Genomic DNA, 15,568 nt, shown 5'->3' on the forward strand with positions numbered 1-15,568 from the left:
CTACAGACGCCAGGCCATGCAAAACGTGTAAACATTTTATAATGTTTAGAGAGAAAACGTATTTGTGATTAAAATAGCTTCATTTGTTTTTCTGGGTGCTAATTCTGTAATTTCATTGCACGCAGACTTCTCCTTTCTATTTATTCTCTTAAAAAATGTCAATTTTCTTTAAAAGAACAAGGGGGAAAAGTCTCTTTTCTGAATACCTCTTTTGAGAAAATATAGCTAATATGCAGAATCAGTTCCACAAGAAGCTCCTGGGATCACCTTGCTATGAATGTGGGAAAAACCAAAGTAGATTTTCTTTGGTCCTGTTGGATCTACATTGGCAGACTCAAATGCCCTTAAACAATATTTGCAAACTATGATGCTTTATTTTATTTTATTTTATTTTATTTGGCTTTCTATATACCTCTCACTTTCTACCTCAAATATAAAGACTATCATATATGAGTAAACAACAGTTACCAGGTAATTCTGTTTTTAATTGGATGTTAGTGACTCAGACCCTGACTCTGGAAAACAGATGCAAACAGTAGGAATCCAAACATTTAATTTAAAAACAAAATCTCTGTTGCATGTGCATATGGTTCTGACATATTTTACGTACGTATCATACTTCCAGCATATTGCTGCACAATATAAAACCAAAGACAGCTACTTTAGATTCCTAATGGCACAATTTGGCACTCAAGAATGAAATCGTTCTATGTCTCATCCCTTATTTCAAGACTGGCTGCTTTACTGTCTGTGAAGACATGGCCATAGAAAGCGTAGAACACATTTTTGAGACTTTTTTTTATATTAAACATCTTCAAAAAAATGTCTGAAGAATGTATGTAGAAAATTGCATTAGTTGAATGTAGTGGATGTACCTTATCCCCAGCATGATGGGATACACTATCTGACTGGGATCAATCATCTCTTTGAATACAATATTAATCTGGATGCGAACAAGCCAAGAGTGCAGCAAGTAGAACAATAATCAATAAGTGGCATCGGAGGGTGTCTCATATTCCATCACATATTTTCTGAATTTAAGGTATTGTTCACTAGTGATCCCCATAGTGTGGGGGGAAATATCATCCATTTAAGAAATGTCAGCAGGGCAAGGATACGCTCTTTGTCTCATAAGGTGCTCAACAGCTTCTCTAGTTAACAATTATGTATAATATGGAAGATCTATGTGGTAGTTCTTGAGCACAGTACACTGGACCAAATTCATCCCTCAGGTTCACCAATGCAGCTCCATTACCAGAGGGCAGGATTTTGCCCAACGTGACTCCTAGGGTATGAGGAGATGAGTACAGGCCTCAGTCTTGTCTGGGGCCTATAGGCTCTGATATAATACAAATACTGAATAATAATAGTGATAACAACAACAGCAGCTTCTTGGAGGATGCTCCATATTCTAGTTCAATCCAATATGACTATTTTTAAATCACCACAATTGAAAACTGCAATTGGTTCACATGTGGGATCAAATCCTGCTCTCATGCAATCCCATGGATGTCAGTGGACTTGCAGGGGTATAACTGTGGGCAGATGTTTACCCAATTTCATTTATACCAGTGTAAATCTGGAAAAATTCCATTGACTTCAGTGGAATTACACCATATTTACATCACTATACTTGTAACCAGAATTAAGCCTATTGCACTTACAGGGTTCTTTTAGTTACAGGTATTAGAATAGTGGGAATAACAAATGTATTCCATTTTTCTGACACCCTTATTGCGGTACAAATTAAGGGCCAGATTTTGAACTCCTTGCTCCCATTAGTAAGATGTTACTTGTATGAGTGGTCCTATTAAACTTAATAGGGCTATTTGTGGAATAAGATACTCTCAAATATGACTAAGGGTTCATAAGTACACATATGGGACCATACAAGAATGTCCTAAAAAGACTAGAATGCCTTCTCTAGTATAAGTATTTTTTTTAATATCTCCATCTGGGGAGTGGGATTATAATGAACTAAACACATGCAATCTGTCTGTCTCTGCCAGATACTTTGAAGTTTGTACAGGAGAACAATTTCATGAGCTTGTTTGCCAGTTTCAAAATGCATGATAATTTTCAGGAATATTTAATGAGATGCATGACAGTTGCAAAGGACATTTCATGTTTCATTTCATACAGAGATAGATACAACACTACACCATGAGCTAGCAGGGGAAAACGTAAATTCTGGGTCTAAGGTGGGTCAGTCCTGCAACCATTCCTTGTGCGAACAGCGCTTACTAATGCTAGGAGTCCCATTCCAATGAGTAAAGATTTGCTGATCTGATCCCTTTTGTGAGATGAAAAGATCAAATGAAAGGTAGCAACATTTAGGGCCATATATCGAGACCATAATCATCTGTAGAATTCTCTTTGACGCTCATGTGCAATGCAGGACCTTCACCATACAGGACCTAGGGACATATGCTTCCATCAGTCTGCCCAGTGACCTCCGCTGAATCTTACATAAAACCCAATAGCAGAATAACACCTTTTAAAAGTATTTAGAAAGCTGCATTATAGCTTTGTTTAAATTTAGTGTCCCTAAATCCTTATAATTTTTTGCATAGAGGAAAAACCTGAAGGAACAGTCACAGCGACACAGTAATTGAATTGTAAGAAAAGCTAAAATTATACAGTGAAAGAAATTCCAAACATAGTAATGTTTCTGATCCTAGAATTGACAAGTCACATTTACTGTAAATAATAGGTAATGATTCTATAATTACATATAAAATGTACTGCCTAATTCACTTTCACACATAATCTTGAGACGTATCCATAATTAAATACTTACATTATCTTCTGATAACTTATCTATTGTCACCTTGGCTTCTATTAAATGATTATTGAGCGCTATTATTTCGTGGCTTAAAGCCCTTTTTTCCTCTTCGTAATGTTGACCCTGTGTATAAAAAATGGATTGGTCAGTATTTTTCCCCCTGTGATATAATTCCTGAAAAATACTCATAGCATGGCGCCATTTTCAAAGCCAGAGGGATGCACAACATAAACCAAGTATGTTCCCTACCGGCTGCCAGATAAGCTGCTACTTTCACTCGGCACACTAGGTGATCTGCTGTGTAAATATGAAGGCCAAATGTATTCAGAAAAAAAAAATTAGACAATGGGAAATAAATTGCAAATGAAAGACTATCTGGATTGATCATCCTCTACTATCCATAGGCTGCACTTGGGTTTCCAACCTGGAGAGGTGGATCAACCCTGGCTTTCACGCTAACAAATTCTCCAAAAAAAATGTTCCAATCACACCATTTTCTTCCATCTTCACCAAGCAGGAGGAGCAAATAGTCACAGAAAATAACAGGACCATTTACTTTTCTGGGAGGTCCCAGAGATAGACAAATCAGGTTGTTTGTTTCTAAAGTTCATTTCCAAGATGAGTGGTTTACCTGATGAGCGGAGAGTGGAACATCTGGAGTAAGAGAAAAAAATTTGAAAAGATGGGAACTTTTTTCTCCCCACTTGCTTTTCTGCCCACTGGGCTGATCACATTGCAAGGATATCCATGATGTTTATAGCAACATTTTGTGATTGAAAACAAATCAGCACAAAAGATGAGGTGCAAATGGCCCGTAACCTATTGTGTCACCTCTTAATACTTCAGCATTTCTTCTACTATGTAGAATAAAAATACTATCTTAATTCTATAGATGGGGCACACAGATTAAGTGACTTGCCCAAAGCCACATGGATTCTGTGGCAGAGATGGTAACTGTGAACCCAGATTTCTGAGTCCCAGTCCAGTGGGCCTTTCGCCCTTCCTCACTAAGGCTCTGAGTCAAAGCCCACTCAAGGCAATATAGGTATGTCTTCACTGCATCGGGAGTGAGCCTGCCAGCCCGGGCACACAGACTTGTGCTAACGGGGCTTGCACTAGTGTGCAAAAATAGCTGTACAGACGGTGCTTTGACATTGCAGCTTGGGCTCTGAAGCACATCCCCCCCTCCCCCCCGCCTCCAGACTTCAGAGCCCAAACTCCAGCTGGAGCCACAACATCTACACAGCTATTTTTAGCTCACTAGACTGAGTCCTGTTAGCACAAGTCTGTGGAGCTGGGCTGGGAGACTTTCCATTGACTTCAATAGACCATGGATCAGACTCTAACTCAGACAAAACTGACTTCAAAGTGAGCTTCGCCTGTGTAAGGACTGCTAGGTTAGGCTCTTGAAGCGGTGGGGTGAGAGATTCCAATCACAGGAAGTTAGCTCTTTTGTTGTGATCCCTTCAGCATAGCTGCCTGGGAGAAACATGCAAGACAAACCTGAGATGTTGGGTTGGGGACACTGCTCCTTCACCAAAATACTGCTCACAGCAATTATCTAGTAAGATCTTTTTTAAAAAGCCACACAGCAAATCAGAATACCAAGCAAGTTAACCATTGACCTACTTCTTTTCTGCTTTGACTCCTCACTCTAGCCATGGGTCCAGGACCTGACTTTTCACTCTAGATTTCTTTTAAAAAGTTGTGAAGGATTTTCTCCAACAGGCAAACTGTATTAGATAGTTAAATTTCCCAAGTGCCATGTGTGTCAGTGTGACAGAGTCAAGGAAAAGGCTTCCATCACTACAGGCTCTGCGTTGTCTGATAATTGACAGCAGTGGGAGTTAGGTGTCCTGAGGGCACCGAACAAATAGCAAGGTTAATTATCTGGTTGTGGAGCAGGTGGCTACCATAAAAAGAGCTTATAAAAGCAGAGAGTGGCGAACTTTACATACTAAGCAGCGCTTCAAAGAAAAGCACATTCTAAAATCATCAAAGGGAACTTGGTTCTTGTTTTAAAAAGTGTCAGGCTGACTGAAGCTCTCTTCTTATCAACAAACAGGGACAGGAGAGGCAACGAGAGTCCAAGAGTCTCCAGACTATGTCGGCTTCTTCGGACTGTCCCATCCCCCTGACCTGGAATGGTCATTTATGGGTAAAAAAGGGTAGTTCAGTCTCCAGGACCACTCTGGCCTTGGCCTTGCCGAGCAGACCACCAGTCAGACCAGTAGCTAGTGCCAGTGTTGGTGATGGCTTGTACATATGCCGTGGAAAAGCCAAAGGATAAAAAGCTCCTACATCTTATTTTTCAAAAGAGACTAAGGCCGGTAGGAGCCTGAGTCCCACTGCCTTTCCATTAGTCGTAGGCTCCTAAGGGACAGATTTTAAAAGATATTTAGGTGCCTAGCTCAACGGAAGCATGGTGCCTAGGTGCTTTTGTAAATCCCACTAAGTACCTTTACAGATCTGGTCCTTAGTCACTTTAGGGTTAGATTTTCAAAGACATTTAGGTGTCTAAAGATGCATTAGGCATCTGGTGGAACTTCCAAATCTGACCAGAAAATCAATGGGAGTGAAGTGCCTAACCTGCTTTGGCATTTTTTAAAATCACAGTAGGTGCCTATCTGCATTTTTAGGCATCTAAATACCTTTGAAAATCTGGCCTTTGGCTCCTAAGTCACTTAGGTGCTTTTGAAAATTTTACCCAAGGTCTATTGTATGCAGATTTAATTTTTAAGATATCCCAGTGTACTATAGACACATTGCACTGAATACCGCTTGCAGCTGATGAATTCTCAACCAGCTGGGTTTCCATTTGCTCTCAGTCTCCCTGAATTCAGTAGTTGTTACTTCTGTGCAATAGAACTGAATTGGGCCCCATTATATTTTCCAATGTTGGAAGGTTGTGGACAAACTAGGATTTATATCCTGTATCGATGGCTGGATATGAAAAGGACTGGAAGATTAAAGTGGTCTGGCAGCAATACCTTCCACTACATTGAATAATACTGAATACGGTTGAATAACGGTTTCCATTTTAATTTAGTTACTGATAGCTTGTCATTCTGACATTTTCCAGCTTTGGTGTCTGCCCAAATGCGACTGATTTATTAAAAAAGTTTCATAGATTCTCATAATTAGAAATGACATTATTAATGTCAGCAGTCCTGACGCAGAGAGATAGGGACAAATTCTCTGCTGGTGTCAGTTGGCACAGCTCTATTGAAGTCAATGGTGTTTACACTAAAAGGGGATTTGGTCCATAATATCAACACAACACGGTGTCAGGGTTAGCAAAGAGGTGTGAGGTGCGGTGTTTTAAGTATGCTGATGACACCAAATCCTGCATGTCTGACTTGGACAATGCAGTTCAGTGCCTCAGCCAGCATCCAGCTGTGATTGGGGCATGAATAAAAACAAGCTGGTTGAAGCTCAATCCCAACAAGACTGAAGTGATGCTGGTACCTCTGGAAGAGATGGCGGAGGTATTATCAAAGCCTTTGACTGAGAGAGTATGTCCACTATTTGTTATGGCAAGTTGCAACTTAGCGGTGATTTCAGACCCCCAGCTGCTGTTCGATGATCATAGTGCACCAGTAACGCAATCAGCTTTTTACCACTGAATCTAGTTAAGAGATTGTGACTTTTCCTGTCAGACATGGATCTTGCCACTGGTATCCAGGCCCTTCATAGAATCATAGAAGATTAGAGTTGGAAGAGACCTCAGGAGGTCATCTAGTCCAACCCCATGCGCAAAGCAGGACCCACCCCAACTAACTCATCCCAGCCAGGGCGTTGTCAAGCTGAGCGTTAAAAACCTCTAAAGATTCCACCACCTCCCTAGGTAACCCATTCCAGTGCCTCACCACCTTCCTAGTGAAATAGTTTTTCCTAATATACAACCTAGATCTCCCCCACTGCAACTTGAGACCATTACTCCTTGTTCTGTCATCTGCCACCATGGAGAACAGCTGAGCTCCATCCTCTCTGGAACCCCCCTTCAGGTAGTTGAAGGCTGCTATCAAATTCCCCCTCACTCTTCTCTTCTGCAGACTAAATAAGTTCCCTCAGCCTATCCTCATAAGTCATGTGCCCCAGCCCCCTAATCATTTCCTTTGCCCTCCACTGGAATCTCCAATTTGTCCACGTCCTTTCTGTAGTGGAGCCCAAAACTGGATGTAATACTCCAGATGTGGCCACACCAGTGCCAAATAGAGGGGAATAATCACTTCCATCGATCTGCTGGCAATGCTCCTACTAATGCAGCTCAATATGCCATTAGCCTTCTTGGCAACAAGGGCGCACTGCTGACTCATATCCAGCTTCTTGTCCACTGTACCCTCAGGTCCTTTTCTGCAGAACTGCTGCTTAGCCAGTTGATCCCCAGCCTGTAGCAGTGCATGGGATTCTTCCATCCTAAGTGCAGAACTCTGCACTTGTCCTTGTTGAAGCCCATCAGATTTCTTTTGGCCCAATCCTCCAATTTGTCTAGGTTACTCTGGACCCTAATCCCTACCCTCCAGGGTATCTACCTCTTCCCCCAGCTTAGTGTCATCTGCAAACTTGCTGAGGGTGCAATCCATCTCATCATCCAGATCATTAATGAAGATGTTGATCAAAACCGGCCCCAGGACTGACCTCTGGGGCACTCCGCTTGATACCAGCTGCCAACTTGACATTGATCCATTGATCATTACCCGTTGAGCCTGACGATCTAGCCAGCTGTCTATCCACCTTATAGTCCAGTCATCCAATCCATACTTTTTCAACTTGCTGGCAAGAATACTATAGGAGACCATATCAAAATCTTTGCTAAAGTCAAGGTATATCACGTCCACTGCTTTCCCCATATCCACAGAGCCAGTTATCTCATCATAGAAGGCAATCAGGTTGGTCAGGCATGACTTGCCCATGATGAATCCATGTTGACTGTTCCATATCACCTTCCAGTGCTTCAAAATGGATTCCTTGAGGACCTGCACCATGATTTTTCCAGGGACAGAGGTGAGGCTGACTGGTCTGTAGTTCCCTTTTTTAAAGATGGGCACTATATTTGCCTTTTCCCAATCATCTGGGACCTCCCCCGATTGTCACGAGTATTCAGAGATAATGGCCAATGGCTCTGCAATCACATTATCCAATTCCATCAGCGCCCTCAAATGCATTGCATCCAGCCCCATGGACTTGTGCATGTTCAGCTTTTCTAAATAGTCCTTAACCTGTTCTTTCACCACTGAGGGCTGCTCACCTCCTCCCCATACTGTGCTGCCCAGTGCAGCAGTCTGGGAGCTGATCTTGTCTGTGAAGACCAAGGCAAAAAAAGCATTGAGTACTTCAGCTTTTTCCATATCATCTGTCACTAGGTTGCATCCCCCATTCATTAAGGGTCCCACACTTCCCCTGACCTTTTTCTTGTTGCTAACATACCTGTAGAAACCCTTCTTGTTACCCTTCACATGCCATGCTAGCTGCAACTCCAATTGTGCTTTGGCCTTCCCCATCCCTGCATGTTTGAGCAATATTTTTATATTCCTCCCTAGTCATCTGTCCAAATTTCCACTTCTTGTAAGCTTCCTTTTTGTGTTTAAGCTCACTGAAGATTTCTCTGTTAAGCCAGGCTGGTCTCCTGCCATATTTGCTATTCTTTCTGCACATCGGGATGGTTTGTTCCTGCGCCCTCAATAAGGCTTCTTTAAAATACAGTCAGCTCTCCTGGATTCCTCCCCCCCCCCCCCCATAATAGCCTCCCGGGACTCTGCCCATCAGTTCCCTGAGGGAGTCAAAGTCTGCTTTTCTGAAGTCCAGGGTCCGTATTCTGCTGCTCTCCTTTCTTCCTTTTGTCAGGATCCTGAACTTGACCATCTCATGGTCACTGCTACCCAGGTTGCCACCCACTTCTACTTCTCCTACCAATTCTTCCCTGTTTGTGAGCAGCAGGTCAAGAGGAGCATGGCCCCTAGTTGGTTCCTCCAGCACTTGTACCAGGAAGTTGTCCCAAACACTCTCCAAAAACTTCCTGGATTGTCTGTGCATTGCTGTATTGCTCTCCCAGCAGATGTCAGGGTGATTGAAGTCCCCCATGAGAACCAGGGCCTGTGATCTGGAAACTTCTGTTAGTTGTCTGAAGAAAGCCTCATTTACCTCATCCTCCTTGTCTGGTGGTCTATAGAAGATGCCCACCACGACACCACTCTTGTTGCTCTCGCCTGTAAACTTTGGGTTATTTACTCTAACCGAAAGACTCTCAACAGGCTTTTCTCCAGTTTCACACTGGAGCTCTGAGCAATCATACTGCTCTCTTACATACAGTGCAGCTCCTCCACCTTTTCTCCTCTGCCTGTCCTTCCTGAACAGTTTATACCCATCCATGACAGTGCTCCAGTCATGTGAGTTATCCCACCAAGTCTCTGTTATTCCAATCACATCACAGTTATATCAAGAGTATCCTACTGCACTGCACTTTCATGAGTCCATTCCTTTAAATCATTTGGAGGTTCAGGCTGGTGCAGAACTCAGTGGGTTGTTTCTTGAGTGGGACACTTCACTGGGAACATGACACCAGTGCTCTGGGACCTGCACTGGCTGCCTATTGGTATCTGGGTAGAAGTTATGGTGTTGGTTATGACCTATAAAGTCCTAAAATGGCCTAGGGATGGCCTCCCTGTGCCATAATGCCACTGCTGCCATCAGCAGGGGTGTTCAAATTGCATCCCTTTTATTAAAAAAGGGAAGGGGTACCTGGCAAATCATTCTTGGTGAGGGTGTCGAGACTCTGGAACTTGCTTCTTCTTGGTCCAAAATAGAGAGAATTTGGTACCCCTGTTGGCATGCTGCAAAAGACACCTGTTCCACAGGGTTTTTGAAAGGGCTTTCCCTAACAATAAAGGGGTGGAAATGAGTTTCTGTAGGTGTCTGACTGGCTGAGTTCATCACATTGTATAATTAGCAAAGGTGCTAAAGTGCCTAGAGCTGTGGATAGGCATCTTATTTTTTAATAAAAAATAGTTTAAAATACAAATAAATAAAAATCATTCATCCAAGTATGGAGCTGGTCAGTCTACTGTCATGGCCTGGAGGTTCCTGTTCTCAGCTCTTAATTCTTCTGCTTCTGACCAGCAGCTTCAGTCTCCTGATTTGGAGAGCTGAGGAGATGCCCTAGGTAAGGGTTGCTCTAGGCAGGATTTCTATGGTTACAGCCTCAGACCCCAACCAGGAGGGTTCTAACTCATAGTCTCCCAAATCACCCATGGCCATAGACTCAGAGCTATGCCTGGAGCAGCATCGGACAGTGTTCTGGCCATGGGAACCTATGACCAGTAACGATGAGTCAGCAACCAGAGACTCACCCCAGCCAAGGGATAGCAGGCGGGGAGCCAGAGCCCTCACCACCAGAAATCAAGGAGCAAGAAGCAGCCAGAACTTGACCCTCTTAGAATCTGGCAGCCCAGACAGAGCATCCTCAGCAGATGACAGGATGCAGCCAGATCCCCCTTCCAACCCAGAGCAAGCAGCAGGCAGTACGAGGGCTAGCAATCTGACTGCAGTCCTCCACCCAGTGCAGGACAAGGAACAATGAAGGGCAGAAGTCTTAAAGAGCAGCCTGAGTTATCAGGGCACCAACCCAAAGAGACTGCAGAGTCAGCCAGGAACACCACATTTCCTGTGTCTCTAAAGCTTGTTTCATGGCGCAGCCATGTCAGACTTAAATTCTGCTATCTAGGACATTTGCTGTCACTTACATAAATGAGGCAGTGCATAATAATAAAACATGCAAATTTTCAAATTAAGGCATTGAGTTATTTGCATATAATCTTCAGATTTCTGGACCCTGAGCCTTAATAGGTATGAAAATACACTTTGTGAGGCAGAAGTACAACATACCACATCCTTGTTATAGTTTGATAGATTGTTACAGTATATGGTGGGAATTTCAAAAACACTCACCATTAGCCTAATTATACAGTGGGAGCAAAGATAGATCAGTTCTGAGAGTTTTTGAAAATCTCATCCATATTATTCATAGGATATGAAGTGGCCAATTAATTATGTAAATGGAAAGCAAACCTTAATAGACATATAACTGTCAGTCATTGTGCAGCAGAGACCTTAGACTACAAAGGGGCTGGAACCACTTCAGGTTATAAATAAGCAGGAACCTTCAGGTCAAAGCCCAGCTCACAGTATGTGCAAGGCAACCTCACAACTACCAGTGAACATTAAATCTGGCTTCTAGCATCACTGTGCAGTGCATAAATGATTGTGGCAAATAAAAAACCCCAAAACAGTGTTTGGGTTTGTCTTCAGATTAATGAACCATTTATGTCTGGTGGGTTAGAATAAGGACCACCATATTTAGACTATCTGCTTCTGGCTTTTCATGTGCATAACTGTGAACGGGCATAAAGAATTCAAGGGATTAAGAATATAAATGAGTATCAAAAGCTGAACAAAATGACCTACTTAATACTCTAATTGTTTGTCAGTGGATCTGTGAAGGCTCATACTATTGTTCTTCAAAGTAAGTGAAGTCAGCCAAAAAGTTATCTCTTTGATACTAACTTTTAGACTCACTTCAGTGCTTTGAAGGACAACGATTTCAGCTGTTGGAGGAATTCCTCCAATAAAGTTCTGTCATCCTCAGAGTCAAGATCACTTGCTGACTTCCTTGCCATCCATGGAGAGCTTTGAGGTGTGCACAGACCCTTTGAAATCAGTCTCATTTGATGCAAATGAAAGGACTGGCTTGTGGAAATGTCACATTCAGTTTGGCAGGTATGAAAATCCTGTTCTTGATGTTCCCTTAAGGGGATCATGTTGCAAACCTCATTTGTGCAGGCATTCTATCATCTCTCAAAACTGAGCAGTGATTGATGATGTCCAAAGCTTGCTAAAACTTTAACTGCATAAAATGAGATGAAGAAAGGCAGCTGGTCAACAGCCTGCTCTTTAGCCTAGTGCTTAGGTAAACTGGGTCAATCGTTGTGGATTTCTTCTGAAGCATTTGAACATTTTCCTAAAAACAGCTTGGGGTTTGGGCTGTAAGACGTTAGAATGAGCTGGCCATCACTACATAACAATCTATGATTGGCTTTTCCAGAGGGTGACAGGTTGAACCCTGATAAATCTTGTTGTGTGTTATTAATATTCAATTACTTTTATATTGCACATAGAGATGGTATTGGGTAACTACTGATTTACTTACACAGAATGAGTCTTTGTAGGAGGAAATTTGCAGAGGCACAGATGACAGATAAGCATCTTAACTCTAATTGACTTTCAAGGGGAATTAAACACCTAACTGCCTTTTGTCTTGAAAATCTCCAGCATAATTATTAATAGGGGTAAAACACTTTGTGCAAATAATTTGCAGTAATGTTTAGAAAGTGAAAAAACAGTCTCTAGCAAGTAAGTACCAATCAATTCACTTAGGGCCAGTTTCTAATACATTTACTTATACTTTGAAGTTAATGGGTCTTGCACTCTTAAGACACTTAGGCACTTCTGAAAATCCCACACTTTGGTGCCTTCAGAGCCTAAGTACCAGCATGGACTTCAGAGCCTAAGTACAAGGCTCCTATTTTGAAAAATTTGGCTGATGAATACATGGAATAAGGTTGTGGCTGAACATGAGTGAGGGTCTAAGTTGTGATGATGTCTAGCAGGTTGCCTGTGTTAGATCAGTTCAAAGGGAATGTTAATGGCATTGTCTTCACTTATCTATAAACCTGTTGATTGCCATCACATTACATTATGTATAAAGAAAAGGAATACTTGTGGCACCTTAAAGACTAACAAATTTATTTGAGCATAAGCTTTCGTGAGCTACAGCTCACGATGCATTCAGACATTACATTATGTATGTCCCTGGACTTAAATAACCCTAGATCAAAATGTGAGTATATTCAGGTGTTAGAACTTCATGAATACTAATGAATGATAGTCGAATTGCTTCACTTATCTATCCCTCTTATAATGTATTGGCAGGCAATTGCATTATGTATATCACTGTAAATAAATTACTTGTGAATGCCAGAAAAAAGAACGCTAACTTCAAAGCAAGGGTCGTTGTGTGAAATTCACAGACTCAATCTGCAATTGCTATTCATCAAAACCCATGTGGGTAAAGACACTGTTCAGATTCTAGATTATAGAGCAGGATCTATAAATACTGGTTTAAGGGAATTATCCTGCATCTCTGAACTGATGGATTCTGACAGGGTAGAATACTGAGCAAGTGGACAGAGATCCCCAAGGGTATTTTGGGTAGCCCTGAGACTTATGGAAAACTAGCAGATCACTACATTTCTGCTATCATTGTGGATTTATAAACTTTGACTCACCTGTTAAGGTATTTTATCTGCGGTAGCCTCTCAATAACTTTCATTTCTTTTTCTTAGTTAATAAACCTTTAGTTAGTTTACTAGAGAAATTGACTGTCAGCGTTTTCTTTGATGTCATATCCAGAGTATCTATTGACCTGGGGAAAGTGACTGACCCTTTGGGGTTGGAAGTAACCTAATGTGAGGTGATTTTTGGTTTTAATAAGCTTTCATCACAAAGCCCAGTTCATCTAGGTAGTAAAGAGGGGTTGAAGAGCTTCGGGGGATTGTCTATGTCTCCATGGTAAGACTAATAAAGTAATCCAGGAGCACACATTTGTTACTGGCTTGGTGAAATCTAATTATAGAATATACCAGCAGTTTGGAGTGTCTGCCCTGTTTTCTGACAGTCTGACCTGAGATTGGCACTCTTGGGTAAGCCATACCAGGGTGACATAAGTATTGGGCCCTTTCTGAGCAATTCTTCTATTTACTGCATGATATTTAGATGCACTAACTTACAAATGGCAGCATTACCTTAATTAAATAATAAAAATGGATCAACAAATTTCCAATTATGTTTTTTAACATTAGGTAATTTTTAGGAAGCACAGTTAAACAACAATAGAATTGTTTTACTTTGCCTCCGTGGCTATGAATCACTAATATTTTTAGTGTAGTTGTACATTCGTAGGCGATAACTAAATGCCCCATTCCCACTCTCCACTCCTAAATATTTTCAAATTTCAGCAGTTACTCCCTAGTTTCAGATGTCAAATAGTCCGCAGAAGCATATAAAGTATATTAAATTAACCTACTGTTCTTTCACCTCTAGAGACCTGGATTTGACCTTAAGTCCAGATCTTGAATATATTTACCACCAGTCAATGGGACTATTTATAGTATTAAGAACTATGCCTGGTGGCAAATGTCTGTAGAATCAAGCCCTTGGTTAACAAAGGGAAATGGTTTGCCAGCTGGCATTAATAACCGCTCCCTTTTATATGCACTATGGGTCTGATCCTGGTCTCATTGAAGTTGTTTGCAAAACTCTTATTGACTTCATGGAAGTAGGACTAAGCCATAAATATAACAATGTTACTTAGAACTTAGTGCTTTCATCCTAAGACTTCAGACAAAAGTGAGGAAGTACCATTATCCCCATTTTACTGAAGCAGAAACTGTGATGCAGAGAGGTTCAGTGAATTCCCTCAGACCACACAGCGAGTCAGTGGCAGAGCTGGGACACTTAACTCCCATTCCCTTGCCCTTCCCAGTGGACCATTCAAAAGGAACAACAACAAAATGTCCATATTTTTGTGGAAATTATGATCAATTTTTCAAGGAGCCCTAATCTGGTGTCATCTGAACCAGCCATTCATTGCGGATTGGATTGCACAGGGTCACCCATAGTCAGTCACTACCTGGGCCATTCAAACTTTTTGCCACTCCCACAGGGCATGTCACAATATAATTTCTGAGAAGGAGGAATCTGGGATATCAATTTGGGAGATCAGTGGGACTTCATTTGTGATATTCAAAGGATCTTTATAGTATTTCCACAGTTCACTCATCAGCCCTTTTGTTGAAATCATCCTCAATCCAGCCATCTGTTTTTATGGAAAAATATGGGCTCTCCTTCTCACTCTGCTCTGTATTATATTTTAGTGCAGTGATTGTAGCAACTAAAATAGCCTCCTCTTTGAATAGTTACTATTTTCGTATTTTAATTCTATATAAGGAGCCCGTTAAGTGGGATATAAGGTGACAGAGCAATAGCTTCATTTCCTGAAATACAGACTGAGCAAGGAAATCTGTGAATTTGTTGTAATAAATATGTCAACGTCCTGGAAGCATTTGCCAACATCTCACTGAACTGGGGGATGGATTAGTAGAGAGTTGGGAGTACATATATTAGTCATAGGAAGATTATAAAAGCAACATTAAGTCAGACAAAATATATTGTAGATGCACTGCGTGAAATCCTGGCCTGACAGAAGTCAATGGATATTTTACCACTGATTTTAATAGGCAGAGATTTCACTATGGGTCTGTGCAAAGTCAGGTCACAGGAATTTGTGTGAACTCTTTTTTCCTTTTTTGTTTGCATGGTTTTGCAATCGTTGAGTTATGCTTAGACTTTAAGGGATTGACTACACTTGGAAATCTGTGTTAGACCACAGCCTTAAGCAGTCATGGTAGCTAACCCTGTGTCAAATATTCAGTGTAAACAAGGACTCAGATGACCATGATTAACCTGAATTCTTAAGAGGACAATGTTAAGCATGAGAACGCTCCGTGTTGACAGGGACTGAATCACGTTTAATATTGTGCTACATACCATAATTCTCAGGTTTGTGTTCTAACATGATGCAAATTTTCCAGTGTAGACAAGTCCCTAGATTCATATAAAATCCTGCTTCATTCAGACTTTCAAAAGAAAACAAATAGCCAGTATTCT

At 41.4% G+C, this 15,568-nt stretch overlaps 1 protein-coding gene across 10 annotated transcripts in view; it reads right to left on the reverse strand.

Annotated features, from left to right (window-relative positions):
• The window catches only part of BEGAIN (brain enriched guanylate kinase associated), a 251,206-nt gene that overhangs the window by 6,000 nt on the left and 229,638 nt on the right, over positions 1-15,568 (reverse strand). For all 10 annotated transcript variants that reach the window (XM_074956235.1, XM_074956237.1, XM_074956236.1 and 7 more), the window contains one exon: positions 2,801-2,908. In XM_074956235.1, coding sequence (XP_074812336.1) covers positions 2,801-2,908 — 108 coding nt within the window. The remainder of the gene's footprint in view (positions 1-2,800; positions 2,909-15,568) is intronic.

The sequence above is a fragment of the Natator depressus genome, chromosome 6 (assembly GCF_965152275.1).
Source record: "Natator depressus isolate rNatDep1 chromosome 6, rNatDep2.hap1, whole genome shotgun sequence".
NCBI lineage: Eukaryota > Metazoa > Chordata > Testudines > Cheloniidae > Natator > Natator depressus.